Below are 15555 nucleotides of genomic sequence, written 5' to 3'. Positions count from 1 at the left end.
AAGTACGATTTGTGAATGGATTCGTCCATACCATACGGATAAATGTTGCGATTGAGACGCTAGTGACAGCCAGATACGAGTTCCTTTTATAACGTCAGTAGTTCAACTGCGTCACTTTCTGGCACGTGCCAAAAGTTTGTTTAGCTGCTGATTGTGTATACCGGTAAATTTAAAGTTTCAATTTATTAATATTTGTAAGTATTAAGGTAGTGCATTTTATTTGATTGCTTGAATTGGAAAAATTATTGTCAAGTGTAAATATTAGATGCATAGTTTATCTTTTAAATTTTAATTCTGAATGAAATGCTCAATTGTTGCTTGTTCGAACTGGTGTTTAAATACTGCTATTCATTGTATAAATCTGTTTAATATTTCTGAATTTTTACATTACTCTTAACTTGGATATAAAATGTGTTATTTAGTTGTTAATTTGAAAATAATGTATGTATAATTTTAAAGGAAACCATGGGGGATGTTACTAAATCCTTTCTTTACGCGTGGTGTGGGAAGAATAAAGTCACCCCTACATATGAAGTTAGAGGAAGTAAACAACGACAAAGATTTTTATGTGAAGTGCGTATTGTATTTATAGTATCAAGTTTTTTGTGTTTATCTTGATATATTGTTTTTGTTAATTTTGCTTCTGTCTTGAGTGCTCTTTATATCTATAATATTCATTTAATACTCTATAAATGATAGCATAAGTAAAATTATTGATTTCTGTATTTACTATTAACGTAGATAATATTGCATCACCTTTGAGTTGTTAGAATTAATCATTATTGCTTGATGAGCTAGGGCTATTTTTCAAAAATACTTTATTTCTTAAATGAAAAATAGTTATAAATTTAAATATTATTTTTCTGAAGTTATTAGTTTGATTTTTTTTTAAAGGCTTACTTTTTAAAAATTAGTATTAAGTATTTTATTGAAAAATTATCTTTTTTTTTTTTCCCTGAAAGAAAAAAAATAATAATACCTATAAAGAGAATAACAAATTGATTTTCAGGTTAAGCTAAATGAATATTGTCTTAATATTTTTTAAAAAAAAATTCATTTAAACTTTTTCTTAGTTAACTAATTTTTCTTACTTAATAATAGTTGTTGTAACTTTAACTCGAGCTATTAATTATGAATTAATGTTAATTAAGTTTTTAGAATGACTATAATAGTTGTATTTTAGTTATCATTAAGTAAAAGTATTCAATTCATTTATGTATTTTTCCCTTTAAATTTTGCTATAAATTTTCTTTTTCTTTATGTATTAAAAGAAGTCAAAATCTGTCTAATTTAAAAGATTCAAATTAATTTACTGATAATTATCAAACTGATGAGAGATGGTATTGTGACTGGCATATTTAAAGGGTTGAGGATAGGGATTGCAATATCGGACCAAAAGTTCCATACCGGTATTCGGTATTTTTTAGATCTTAATACCGGTAGTAGAAATTTCAGAAAAAGAAAGAAAATGCAGGCGTTTCTTTGTTTTATTTGCCAGTTTTATTAGAGAGTGTAAATATCACAAAAATAATTTGTAACTTATAAATTATAACGGCATATAAAGAATCGTAAAAAAGTAAAGGAACATCTAATTTATTTAAATCACAAAAAAGTGTAAATATCGCTATTCTGTCTGTGGTAGAAATTTTTGAAATGTGATCTTAAAAAAACATAATGCATCAATTGTACTGTCATTAAGCCTGGAACTTCATTTTGTGCAAAAATTACCAGCTGTCGAAAACTCTCTTTCAGCATCTATGCTAGTTGGTGGTATTGTTATCTATGCGCGATATACTTTATCCAAGTATTTACCTCTAAATCCTTCATCTTCAAATAAATCGATTTCTCGTCAGATGGTTTTGGATATAGCTGATTTCTGTATTGCATTTTGATTTGTTCATTTTTTTTTTATTTATTTATCTCTAATCCTAATTTTTGTTCAAGAGACAATTCCTTTTCACTATTGACATTAGTGTCATCATAATCTTCGGTAACTGAACTGAATTCTTCTGAATGTGGATAGGTTTGTGTGTAAAATATTTTAAGGAAGTTTACTATAAACTTGATCAGATTTAAATTTGTTAGTCTCGTTTCTTCTTTCTCATTTTCATTTTAAAAATTATTATAATTATATAAATACCGTAAGACATTTTTTTATTTCGGCACGCTTTTCTTCTGCGCGATTTTTTTAATGTTTCAGATAGTGATGTGTGCTGTTCTTGCAGTGACTGCAACATGAAATTTATTGTTGCATTAGTTGTTAATAAATTAGAATCTCTCCGACATAATGCATCAACAGCCAGTTTTAATGGAAGTATAGCTGATACAGTTCTGGATATAAAGTCGAAATCATTATCTGAAAAATTAATTTGCAGGTTCCGACCACATTTCGACGATTCCATCTGATTCAGGAGTGAGACGCGGAACGATAAGTGCATTTCCTGTATTCACCTTTGACCTTGGATTTCCCCCATTAGATACTTTTTAGTTTTCACGTGTATGTGTGTGTTGTGTTATTTCTGACAGCATTTATCTTAACTCAATTTCGTATTGATATGTATAACCAAAAGTGATAAAAAAGCTTTCAGGAATGGTACGAAGAAAATTTTACATAATATCATTAAATATTGTGACCAAAAAGCAGAAAACGGGAAATTAAAATATTCTTGAAAAAATTTAATAACATATAAAAAAAGAAACATTTTAATATAAAAAAGATTATCATTATTTTGTAAAAATGTAATTACCAAATTTTAAGAACAGGAATTTTTCATTTATTCTTCATAATTTAATGTTTATGTCTCTTATATTCAATAAAAATTGCTCTGAAATATTTTATAATGCATTGGTACCTTTTTCCTTCTATATTACTAATTATCTGTAATATTAATATAATATGTGCGGGTTGAGGTTCGAACTCGCAACGTTAGGGTTCATAGCCGAGTAACATAACCACTAGACAAAAGGGTACTCTCTTCTCCGGAAGTTGTTATCTGGCTTATAATGTTAACACTACAATAGTCCCCCACCAGTGAGTCGGTAGAGTTTATCGCGCCAGTTATGGCGAGCGACGAACGTTGTTATCGCGCCAAGCGTTATGGCGGGTGACGGCGAGCGTGTGTGAGTGGTTGCTGCCGGTAGATGGAGCCACGACAGCTGAATGAAGGATGCGGTTATTCAGAACCAGGGTCACCAATGCCGTGAATCTTTATTGTTAAATGTAAACCTCCTTTTTTCAATTTTTGCTCTCACCCCTATTTTGTCGAATAAAACCACCGTAACGCATGCGCAATAGCGCGGAGGGTTTTGCAATCCGTTGTCAAACAGTATTTTATCACTTCTCTTGATTGTACGATGTAACTTTGTATTCACAGTCCAATTAATTTCGCCCGTTATGGAGACATAAAAACAAAAACGTATGCTATTTTGCTATGTTAGCAGTCCCTGAACATATAGTGGAGACAGTTTAAAAAATTTCCAGTAAATACCAAAAAAACGGTATTTTAACTTGTGAATACCGGTATTACAAAATTGTACAAATGGCTCAAAATACCGGTATTCGGTAAACCAATATTGCAATCCCTAGTTGAAGACTGATAAAAATTTAATTATATAGTTATTTTTAATCCTTATATATACATTTTTAATCTTAATCTTTTTTTTTTTATTATGTAAAGCAAAGCCAGTTTTTTTTTGTTGTTGTTGTTACATATAGTTTAATATTTAGTTATTTGTAATTTATTAATATGATTTCTTTTCATGTCTAACCACTTTTTATTTTGGATACTGTTTGTAGCCAAAATGACTCTGTAGCATTAAATTAAAAATTTAATTTAATGAATAGTAAAAAAAAGTCTGTATGACCATTTTTGATTAATTATTAAGAGTAGTTTAATGTATTAAGAACCACAAAGAAAATTTGTATAATTGTTAGTGTTTATTATTAAGAGTAATTTAATACATTATTTCTGCATGAATTAAATTCAGCTGTTGTATCCGTAATAAGAGATTTATAGAAAGAATTAAAGAAATTATTTGCTTTTTTTTCATATTTTTTTTTTATTTGTATAGCAGTTGGGAAATTTATTTGTTAAAATTAATGTTATTTTTTAAAAAATATATATGGTAGGTCATTTTTTTGTGAAATATATATTTCTATATGTATATTTAAATCAAATTGCTAGTATCATTTTTTTTTAGTAATAACTTTTTGTTTGATTATAGGTAAGAGTTCCGGGATTTGATTATGTTGGTATAGGAGACTCTACAAACAACACAGATGCACAGACGAATGCTGCTCGAGATTTTTTATTATATCTACTAAGAGCTGGGAAAATATCGCAGTCGGAAGTGCCTGTTGAATTTCCTGTAAGCTGATCTTAAATTTTTAATATTGAATTAAGAATTGAAACTAAGAATTTTTCTTTAGTATGCTTCCTGAAAGTCAACTCATTTATTTATATTCTTATTTTCTAATAAAATTAAAATTATGCTGTTTAGAATTTGATGTGTAATATGTATATTAAAAAAATGACTGGTTGAAACGATAAGTTCTGTATTCCCAATACTTTTTACTATTGTGGCATTTTTAATAAAATTATCATATGTTGTGTGTAGCCTGTTATTGCATTTTACTAAATTATTGGCAAATAAGATAATAAACTTCAAAATTTTTATTGCTTTTTGTATGTTTAAAGTCTTAAAGAATGTATCCCCCCCTATTATGTTTTTTCTATTTTTTTATACCTCTTTTGATAACCCATTTAAAAAAGTGATTATTATAGCTTCCAGTTATAAGTCTCATGATGCCTTTAATTTTTATGAATATCCAAACTCTATTTTAATTTTTTTTTTTTCGTTCATTAAAAAAGAACAAATTTCTCTATCTTTTCATGTAAAACAATTAAAATAGTTCCTTCTTTATCTAAGCTAATATATTCATATAATGTTTTAATACTGTAATGTTTTTTGAAAATGTAATAATTTGTTGTTCCAAATATTTAAATGTGCATTTCTCTTCTGTTAAAAGTTAAGGAATGAAGATATTATTTTTTTCACATTGGGTAATGTCTAAAAATTAATCCGAATTTATAAATGAATTTTGCTGTTTTTTATATCATTATTTTTATGAAATTTAAAATATTAATTATATTACTTAAATATATCCTATAAGTTAAAAAAATTATGGTTACCAACATTCTGTTTGATTAAAAATGCAGAATGCCATTTTAATGTCGAAATCAAATGCATATTTTGCCTGAAGAATTAAAAATGTGAGTAAATAATTTGTGATTTAGATGTTATATAAGGCAGAGAATTATTTGATCCATCCTTTTTTTTATACCAAAGAATAAACAAATCAATGTTAAATACTCATAAAAATTTAAATTTATGCTGTTAAAGTAACCATGAATATCAAATTATGCATATAACATTCAGTGAAGATAAACCACAATCAATTTTTCTGGCAGACAAGCTGGGGAAACTTATAATTTATGATAAGAATAATAAGTTAAACACATTTATTTCTGCCTTCCAGTTTTTATCTACTTTATATTACATAAATAATTGCATCATAATTTAAAATCTGATTTTTATTTATTTAAAAATCACTTATTTTCTTAATCTTTTTTTTTTTTATGTATTTTAGGTTGGACTTCAGAATCCAGGACCTTCAGGATTACCATCTGGTGAACCACAAGCACATTACATCCAATTATACAGTATGTACAGGATATCATTTGTAGAAACTTACAACATATTGACAAACTGCAAATCATTATCAAACAACCAAATTCACTCGACTCGACGATAATATCTGCTTAACTGGTCTCTGGGCTTAGTATTGTGGTGAATAGCATATAAGCCAGTTAACAGCTCTGCTACCCGAGCAATTGTTTTGGTATCATGGCCATGTTACTGGACTGCGAACCACAAGGTCCCAGATTCTATCTTCGCGCATACCAATTCGTAACATTGGTGACCTCGGACGATGAACCTACAACCTTCGTACAGCTGTTGTGGCGCCATCTACCCACAGCAAACCAAAGTCCTCAGATTCACTTGACGCAGCAACACAAAAAGGCTGCAGTAATACAAAGTCGTCAGACTCACTTGACGCAGCAACACAAAAAGGCTGCAGTAATACAAAGTCGTCAGACTCGCTTGACGCAGCATCATCAACCACTCACGCTCGCCATAACGATTGGCGCTACTTAACTGGGTACAGGCCCATTAGACAACAGCTCAATACATCACCACTCAACAACCATATCGTTCGTCTCACCTCCGGCTCACTGGAGGGAGAGTCTGTGGTGAATAGCATATAAGCCAGTTAGCAGCTCTGCTACCCGAGCAATTGTTTTGGTATCATGGTCATGTTACAGGACTGCGAACCACAAGGTCCCAGGCTCTATCCTCGCTCATCACAATCCCCAAAAGTATCGAATCTTCTAGTTCGCTGGATCTTAAATCTTAATAGAGATATAGCCATAATTCTTGAAAATTTGAGAACATTTTTATAGCCAAAGCTGGGGACTTTGCCACTGTTCAAGTTTTACAGATATATTTAATGAATGCTAATTTTTTACTAAAAGATAAACTGCGGCTTGAAACAATATAGCAGATTCCCAACAATATTAAGCTCGGATAATAAATTTGATTAGCCAGTTTGCATTAGCAGTATCGAATGTTTTACTTGAATATAAATGTTTCCTTTTTTACTACCGAATCGGAAAAAGTAAAGGTCTTCTCTTAAGGTTTTTTTCTTCTGGTTTTAGAGAAATTTGTGATTGATCGTTACGACTCTTAATGATGCAAGATATATTTCCGGCTATATTGCGCAAGGAAAAAAAAATTAAAAGATTACTCATTAAAAAATTGTAAACTCTACAGAATTATAGGAACGTACGTACATTCGTAAAACATCTTGTGTCTTAAATAATTCTTGCTTTATTTGTATGTATAAAATGCAGTCCAGACTTATTTGAAAAATACTTTTATATATGTTTGTCATTGATTTCTTATGTTTTTAGGCGAGGAAAAACATGATCCAAGGACCAAAGCACCTGGGCATAAAATGGAAATAAAGTAAACTTCACAACCTTTTGAAATTGATCATTGCTTAAATTTATACTCATATAGAATTTTTATATATGATACACTAAATTATTAATTATTTCTTTTTTGAAAAGTTAATTTAGATTTAGGTCGCGTTATTACCTACAGTTATACTAAAGCTCTAAATCTCTATATAGATATGCGTGTTCTTTATAAAATAAAATTATACCATTTTTTTTATAAATTAAAATAAACATGGCATTTTAAAAGTCATTTTAAAGGTATTTTACAAAAGTGCCGCAGTTTTCCTTTTTCAGGACTAGCAACATTTGGCACTCGATTTCAATCGAACATCGGATAAATCAGAAAAAAACTTTACATATTGAAGGTTCTTATTTCCATATTTGTTGAAATTTTGTAATTACAGCATCTCTATTATTATTTATGGATGGTATGAAGTGGTTGCACTTATCCTCTTCCTAGGTAATTTATTTTTTAGAAAAATATGTAATTTTTGCAGCACTTTGTATTTTCTGGACCAAAGATTCAAAGTAATTGGATATAGTTATAGCAGGAAAGCGAAAAACCCAGAAGAAAAATTCAATAATCAGTCTCGGCAGATTCAGCATCTGAAATACAATTCATTCAAGAAAAACAAATGCTTCTGCAAAAAAAAAAAAAAAAAAAAAAAAAAAATATATATATATATATATATATATATATATATATATATATATTTCATTTGACAAAAGGATCGATCAATTTTTCACTCAAGTCTATTTACTTTCTTCTATAAATTTTATTAACTATCTGTTTAATGTAGCGAAAAAAAAATCTTGAAAAGTTTGCATTACTTTAATTAAAAACTAATTTATCCAATTGTTTGTAAAACATATCCAACAAAAGACTGCCTCATTTTTAAAATTGCATTACTCGGCAATAGAAATCGACAGAATTATGAAAAAAATTGTATATTTATTTTGAAAGAATTCGAAATCTATCACAGAAACTTCTTTTTTTTAATAAATGGTGACAACGGATACATTGTCTGCCTTTGAATTAGTGGTTGAAACAAATACGATAAATAATAAAAATCCTGTTGGTATTTATTTAGATTTGATTCAGTTAATAACATTTATTATATTTGAGATTTTTTCTGTAATACCGAACAGCAAAGCATGCTTTTGTTCTTCCATTCAAAATTTTCAATTTTTTGTTTGAGAATGCCAAAATAAAAAAGAATTTTGTCTTACAAAAATTAAAATCAAATGATCAGATTGTTCTTGTTAAGTCTAAATCAGAAAAATCTATGTCCTTTCGCATTTAATGTGAAATTAGAGTGGCTGGAATTTTAATCGATTACTGAAACAGTTGATATGGAGGAAAATAATATTTCTTAAATACATACTAAATTTTCTTGATTCTTTTTATTTATTTTGGCAAGGCGAAAACTCTGAAATTTACTTAGTCTGGAGGCTTCTGAACGCATAATAAACCCACCTTAAACTCAAATTTATGACGAGGAACTGGGTATAAAAGATTAATTCATTGAATTTTAATAAAGACGCTAAAATAATTTGTAAACTCTTACCATGAATTTGAATGTTGAAAAAAGAACCGGCATCCATTCTGGCTAGCAACACAAAGAGTATGTAGCACATACTCAATTTCCTATTTAGCAGGTCATATTTTTAATCTTAAATGTCAGCTCTTGACGTTGAAGAGAAACCGTTTGGATGCCGTGAAACGAGAAATTAAGGATGCTTAAAATATTGAGCGCGATTTTCAGAATTTAATATCCCAACTCCATTTCCTTTTTTGATTGCAGAATTCAAAATAATCTGTATTTTCTTCTATAGAAATTACACGGAGAGTAAGCATAGTAATCATAAAAAAAATTCGAGCATGCTATTTTTACGAATCTTCTCGTTTCAGACCACTGAGCTGGAAAAACACATTTTTATTTTCTCGTATATGTAGTGCAGAGAAAGTATAATAATCATTGAAAAAAAAATGAACTCGAGATTTTGACAAGTATCCTCGTTTCAAACCTCCCTGATTTCGAAAAACACATTTTTGGAAAATATCCGTCTGTCTGTCTGTTACAAAGATAACTAAAAATATGTTTTGAACTGGACGGTTGAAATTTGTTATACAGTCTTTGCACCAAAAATGCAGATTTCTATCAAATTGGAAGCAAACTCTGTTCAGAAGTAGTTCGTCTGTTCGAATATAATAGCTATAAAACGACGAGAACTAAATAAATAAAATTTGGTATACATATTTAGCATCTGTAGTGTAGGCGCCTGTCGAATTTTGAGCCAAATCCAACGAGGTGTTGACTGTCTGTCGGTCTGTCTATACTTTTAAAAACATGTAAACGTGAAAACTCAAAAATGCAATGACTCAAATATATCAAATTTAGTATGTGATTTTATGATTACAAGTGCAGTTTTGCGCCCAATTATCCATAATGTAGGTCCGAATTATATGTAATCGGTTGGGAAAAAAGTGTTTAAAACATATATTTGAATTTCGGATACTATTAGCCGCATGCCAGGAATTAATCGCCAAAATACTCGCCAAAGATCACACGATTGATTCACCAAAAAATGCTGAATTCACACTAAAGGTCAATATTTCGCAAATATTGCCATACCGGGATTTACTGATACCATTATTAGATAGTATGCGAGACAGTTTTGGGAAGACTACTCTCGCATGCTATTCTGTCTATTGGTATGCAATCTTGTTACTGAAATTTTAGCTCTGTGTCAAATTATGTATTCAGTCGATCCAAAAGGATGCCCAAATTGCATATTCAGTTTTCTAATTTATATTAAGAAGTACAAAACTCTCATGCGAGAATCAAACATTTGAGCACTCGTGGATCATGGTCTTGTCCAAACCTTTAATTTTAAGAGAAGGGAAAACACCTTTATCAGAGAGTATACAAGGAAGTTTCGGAAACATCAAACACTGTTTGTTTTTTTTCTTCTCGTTGGACATATTAGAATGTTTTTAAATAATAATTTTTTTTTATATCAAATACTAATAATTAAATTCACGGAAGAGAAAATTCATTTATTGATAACCCTTGATAATCAATTTTGAACTTGAGCTTCAAAAATCCCGCCCCCCGAATTAAAATGTAAATAAAGTAAATTGAATACTAAAAGTCGAAAATATCGCTCGGCAGATTTTCTTTTTTCCTTCTTTCTTTCCTTTTTTTTTTCTTTTTGTAAAATCGTGTTTTTTTCGGAGGAAATATTTAGATATGATAGATTCATTTAGATATTAGATAGATTCATACTGATAACATAAGAGTATTTTTCAATCTTTCCTACATATGAACTAGCCATTTGAATAATAATAGAAAAAAAAAGTCATGAATCCGTTTAGTTTAACATGTTATTCGAAACAATCTGCTATAATACAATATTCATTTTACAGTTTATCTATCACTATTCATATTTTTGGACATACCCTCGGTTTTACCATTGTGCATCGGTTGCGAGATGATGCTGTATGGCATTGTCAGCATGCAGAGCAAATACAAAAAGGCTCTAATAGTTAGTTATAATTTGTGTGTGTATATATAAAACCATGTTTTTTCAGGAAAGGCGCCTATATAAGTAAATTTAAAAAGAAAAAATATTAATTTTAAATACATAAGTAAAAAACACGACCCGAACGAAACTCGTGTCAATTACGTTGCTCTGACCACTATACTGCACTGCCCACACTTCAAAGCGGAATTTGAATATACTTATTCTAGGAGTTAGTTATAAAAAATGATTTTGTTTGAGTAAAATCGCGTTTTTCCGGGAAAGATATCTATATAGATAAACTTAAAAAGCAAAACCTTGTCTAAATTTAAAACTTGATCCAAACCGTTAAAACCGTTTCTGAGATACACGAACTATATAAACAAGAATTTATATAGATATATATTCAAGATTTGTTGATTTAAAGTTATAATATAAGAACATTAGTCATGTGTCATTAGGTTCGTGAATATCTAACCTCGTGAAACAATTATCAAACTATTTTTTATTAAGATTGATCATAAACTAATTGATTTAAAATGTTTCTCAAAATTAGGTTTCCTAACGAAGGTATCGGATATGAATATGACCCAGCAGATTTTAATAGTCACAGTGTGACTAATATGAGCAAAGAGTACAACAGAACAACAACAATGGGGAAGGCTGTTCGGTTCCAAGATAAAACTGGAGTTCAGTCTCCGGGTCCTGCTGCCTATACTCGGGAGGAAGGAGATAGTTCTATTTATCATAGAGCACCATCCTATTCAATGTCACATACGGAACGAAGTGAAACGAGACCTTCTGGCACTCCAGGTATATATTTTTATGCATTTAAATTTGCCAAGTGAAAAACAATAAGCAACTAGAAATAATTATTAAGAAAAATATATAACTGTTATTTCTAGTCTGAAGATCATTTTGTTACGTATTGCAAAATTTTGAATATTTTTTCCCTAGATGAGTGAGAACATGTTTATAGATTTTACTTTTTTCATTTGGTAATGTTACATTTAGAATACAAGTCTGGTTTTATATTCTCTTATAAGTTTTTCTTTAGCAAGAGAGTGTTTGTTTCTAGCTAGGAAAAAAATAGTGCTATCTATAGAAAACTTAAATTGTTTTTTGTGAATTCCTAAATACTGTCGTCTAAATGTTTCTACCATATTATATGCTTTTGGTAAATATTTAATTCTTTAAAAATGCTATTGAAAATAGCAATTATAGTAGCATTAGTGGAAAAGAACTTACAATTTGTTGGAGAAACAAAATTTTGCTAGCATTGAAAAAAAAACTAACTTTCATGGAAAATTTATGCGATTAAATCATTTTGTGATTAGATGGATAGGATTTTCATTTCTTTTCGTTGTTTGGTAAGAATATTCAAGGCTGTCTCACAGATTTCATACTCTCCGACAAATTTCAATTAGTACTTTACAATTTTACGAATCATTATTGATTGATCACATTATGGCTAAAGATAATCTTTAATCATGCATCTTGGAGTTACTAATTTTGCTTTTTTTTATTTGGATTCTATAATTAAACTTGTATGGTATCCAAGTCATAAAAAAACGCTATTAAAATTTGAAGTTTAAAAAATTGAAATCTGCTGTCTCAAATTTCAAATTATCACGTGAGAACAATTTTATTTGAAATATGAACTTGGGGAGCAAAAATTAATTGCCTCAGTCATCGCTACTTCCATAAAATACATTGATAAATTGAGACAGCAAAATCATTTTGAAAAAAGGGATGGAACTTCGCACCATGATCATTCTGCAAACATATTTTATACTAAACTCAGAAATTCATCAGAAATTTCCAGATTTGGAATATATTCTAATATTTATGGCCCTTATCAGAAAAAAAATTATTACAATTTATGAGCTCAAACAAGTCATAATTTTTATTTTCTGCCTACGCATTTTGAGGATTCAAAAACCACCAACCAAAACAACATTTAGTTCTCACATGATAAAAACTACATAACATTTACGTACGTATTTAAGGCTATAAGTATTAATATTTAGTTTTTATGCAGCTTGTAATTCCTACTCTCTTCCAACTTCGTTTGGACCTGGAAATACAAATGATGTTAATGGTCCTTCGTACTCAATGGGAAAAGCAAATAAGGAAGAGTTGACTTTGAAATCACAGGTAGTATATATAAATTTTTAGAAGTTATTTTACCTTTATACTTCGAAATAGATCTTTGAAAAAATTAATGGAATCATTAATCGATATATTATGGTATTGACATAACGCAATGAAATTTTAGAGTCCTGGCCCTGCTGCCTACCAGCTGCCTTCTAGCAATGTTAACATGAATAGAGCTCCTGCATTTTATATGGGAAGAACACTTCCCCCTAAAAATGTTACTTCCTCGCCGGGTCCAGATGCTCATGCCGCACACATGGTATGTACAGTTTTAAACAAATGTACATTTCTTTAGTTAAATTACTGCTTAACGGTAATATCCATGAATAAATTATATTCATTAGTGAAAATAATTGAATTCTAATAACTCATTGGGATGATTAAAATTTTATCATCGCTGTTGTCGGAAAATTGCGTTAGTAGTGAATTATAGTGGTTGATAGTTTAGCTGTGACTACATGGTATGCATTCACTGATTTGATCCTGCTTTTTACAGTTTAGATAAGTAAAAGCAGAAATGGTTTATGTCGAATAAAATAAGCATTAAATTGCTCTAAGAGAAATTATTAGAAATTATCTTGCAAGTTTGTTCAAAATTGCAAATCTGCCATAATGATTTATTCTAATTCTTCATTTACCTTGTTATCATTCATATAGTTTTCAGAATATTTATCAAGTTTCGCTCTCTATTTATTTTCTTTAAAAAAATTTAAATTATGCAGAAAAAGATTGATCAAGCCATATAAGTTGGGGGTAAAAAAGAAGAAAGAAAAGCATTATACCATTGCCAGATGATTATCACGAAGCAATTTATGTTCTACATTTATTTCTGGAATACATTTTTTCTACATTTTTTCCCGTCGCTTTGCATTAGTTTAATAATGTCATGATGAAATTTGTTTGTAAGAAACCAACAATAAGATTATATATATATATATATATATATATATATATATATATATATATATATATATATATATATATATATATTTGAAAAAATTAAATTGATTTAATTTTTTCCAAATTAAAAATTTGCTCCCTTGTAGTTTTTTGTATTTGTCAATTATTGTTCGATGATTATAAATTGTTATGGATTTAGGAACATCTAAAATGTTTCAAATATTCAGATTGAACTCCTCAAAATAGAAAATTAATATCTGTTTGTTCGAATTGTATTATTTTTTTCTTTTGGAATCATTTCGCGTCAATTTTTTACAGGTGGCCATTACTAGAACTTTCACTGTACTCTGGAACCATACTTTCAGTTTTCAGACAATATTTCTATAATCCACAAGAAAAAAAAAAATCGAAAATAAATTTATTTAAGGTTGTTATAGGATTCCTAATTTAATGATAATTCAAAAAAGGAGATCCGGCTCAGAATCCATATTAATCCAGAAGTAGGAAATTTGAAAGAGAATATCGATAGAGTTATAATGTAGGCCTATTCAATGGTATTCTGGTGAAAATTAATGACTGTCCAACTTCTTCTTACGTACAGCCGACCATCTTATTGCCACAAAACAAAGCAGAATCGACAGGATTTTTTTGTGTGGCTGATTGCTGTTTTTACCATTACATATAATTCGCTGTTTCCTGTATTTATAGAATTTATATAACCGATTTGTTTGAAATCAACAAACAATTTCGTTTAATTTTTTTTATTTAATTACTTTTTTTTGTATTTTTATGAATATCGTATTTATTTACGTTTTTATCTGAATTCGTGTTTCTTTTCTAGGTAAAATATGATGAGCACAATACTCCAGGAGTCGCTCATGGTATATGGCATACGCCATATAAAGCTCCTCCAGGATTTGCTGCTGAGTATTAACTTGGCTTCGAACAATCTCATAAGGTGAAATCGACTCGGCCTACTTGATGCCGAATCAGAAGAGATCACTAGAGATATTCCATATATTCGCAGTTACAGGACCAATGTGTTTACGTGTTACACACTACGCGTGTTAATTAACATCTAGCGTTGTAGAGCTAGATGTATGTATTAGATGTAGAGATTGTCTTTTGTATCCTTTGAGCACATTTTGAGGATAAGAAAGAATTTAGCTGTTAATGTAACAGAAAAATACGAATACTTTACGAAAAATCTGTACTTTTTTTTTCAAGTTTACCTGAAAAATAAATGCAGAATGGAATTTAATTTCTGTTGAATGTATCATTAATATATACAGAAGTATCAATATCCACAGTTAAATATGTTAATTTGGACAATACAGAAATCCAGCCTCAATTATTCCTTTTTATTTGACACTATTTATTTAATTTAATTTTATTAGACTATTTATTTTATTTTATTTATTTTATATTTTATTTATTTTATATTTATTTTATTTTATTTATTTTATATTTATTTTATTTTATTAGACTATTTATTTTATTTTATTTATTTTATATTTATTTTATTTTATTAGACTATTTATTTTATTTTATTGCATTATTCCTTTTTATTTATATGACAAAAATTATTGCACATAAATGATTATTAAAAATATGCACTCTATAGTCAAACGTTTACGACCAATTTCAGATTTATACATTTCTTAATAAATATCCAGAAAAACTGGTCAACCCCACTTTGAATTTCGACAAGTAAAAATATACTAAGACTTTCATTTTACGAGAAAGATCCAGTCATGAGAAGATTTAGAAAACCTACCATAAACTGATGAAGAAAGAAGAAAAGAAGATGATGATTTGAAATTTTCAACAATAGTTTTATTTGCAATGGGCAATAATTAAACACATTTTCTTAGTATTTTTTGAAAGAAAC

At 29.0% G+C, this 15555-nt stretch overlaps 1 protein-coding gene across 3 annotated transcripts; it reads left to right on the top strand.

Moving 5' to 3' along the window:
- Positions 1-82: 82 nt before the first annotated feature.
- LOC129980869 (outer dense fiber protein 3-like) lies at positions 83-15555 on the top strand. 3 transcript variants are annotated; one of them, XR_008785269.1, is made up of 10 exons: positions 83-194; positions 460-573; positions 4225-4368; positions 5651-5723; positions 7035-7089; positions 11164-11420; positions 12649-12764; positions 12886-13023; positions 14506-14791; positions 15341-15555. XR_008785269.1 is itself a non-coding variant. In XM_056091311.1 (9 exons), exons 2-9 carry the CDS (start codon positions 466-468, stop codon positions 14596-14598), a joined length of 984 nt encoding a protein of 327 aa, XP_055947286.1. In that variant the 5' UTR covers positions 83-194; positions 460-465; the 3' UTR covers positions 14599-14925. The 3 variants fall into 3 exon arrangements, 2 of the variants coding, with proteins under 2 accessions (XP_055947286.1, XP_055947287.1); XM_056091311.1 differs by lacking the exon at positions 15341-15555 and having other exon boundaries at positions 14506-14925; XM_056091312.1 differs by lacking the exon at positions 15341-15555 and having other exon boundaries at positions 84-163; positions 14506-14925.

This window comes from Argiope bruennichi, chromosome 8 (genome assembly GCF_947563725.1).
Source record: "Argiope bruennichi chromosome 8, qqArgBrue1.1, whole genome shotgun sequence".
Classification (NCBI taxonomy): domain Eukaryota; kingdom Metazoa; phylum Arthropoda; class Arachnida; order Araneae; family Araneidae; genus Argiope; species Argiope bruennichi.
This window is presented reverse-complemented; position numbering and strand designations above follow the sequence as displayed.

Excerpts from the sequence above, each read along its gene's own strand:
- LOC129980869 (XM_056091311.1), top strand. The coding sequence starts at position 466 with ATGGGGGATGTTACTAAATCCTTTCTTTACGCGTGGTGTGGGAAGAAT. Across the intron at positions 4,369-5,650 it reads AAGTGCCTGTTGAATTTCCT|GTTGGACTTCAGAATCCAGG; the intron begins GTAAGCTGATCT and ends TATGTATTTTAG. Across the intron at positions 7,090-11,163 it reads GGGCATAAAATGGAAATAAA|GTTTCCTAACGAAGGTATCG; the intron begins GTAAACTTCACA and ends TCTCAAAATTAG.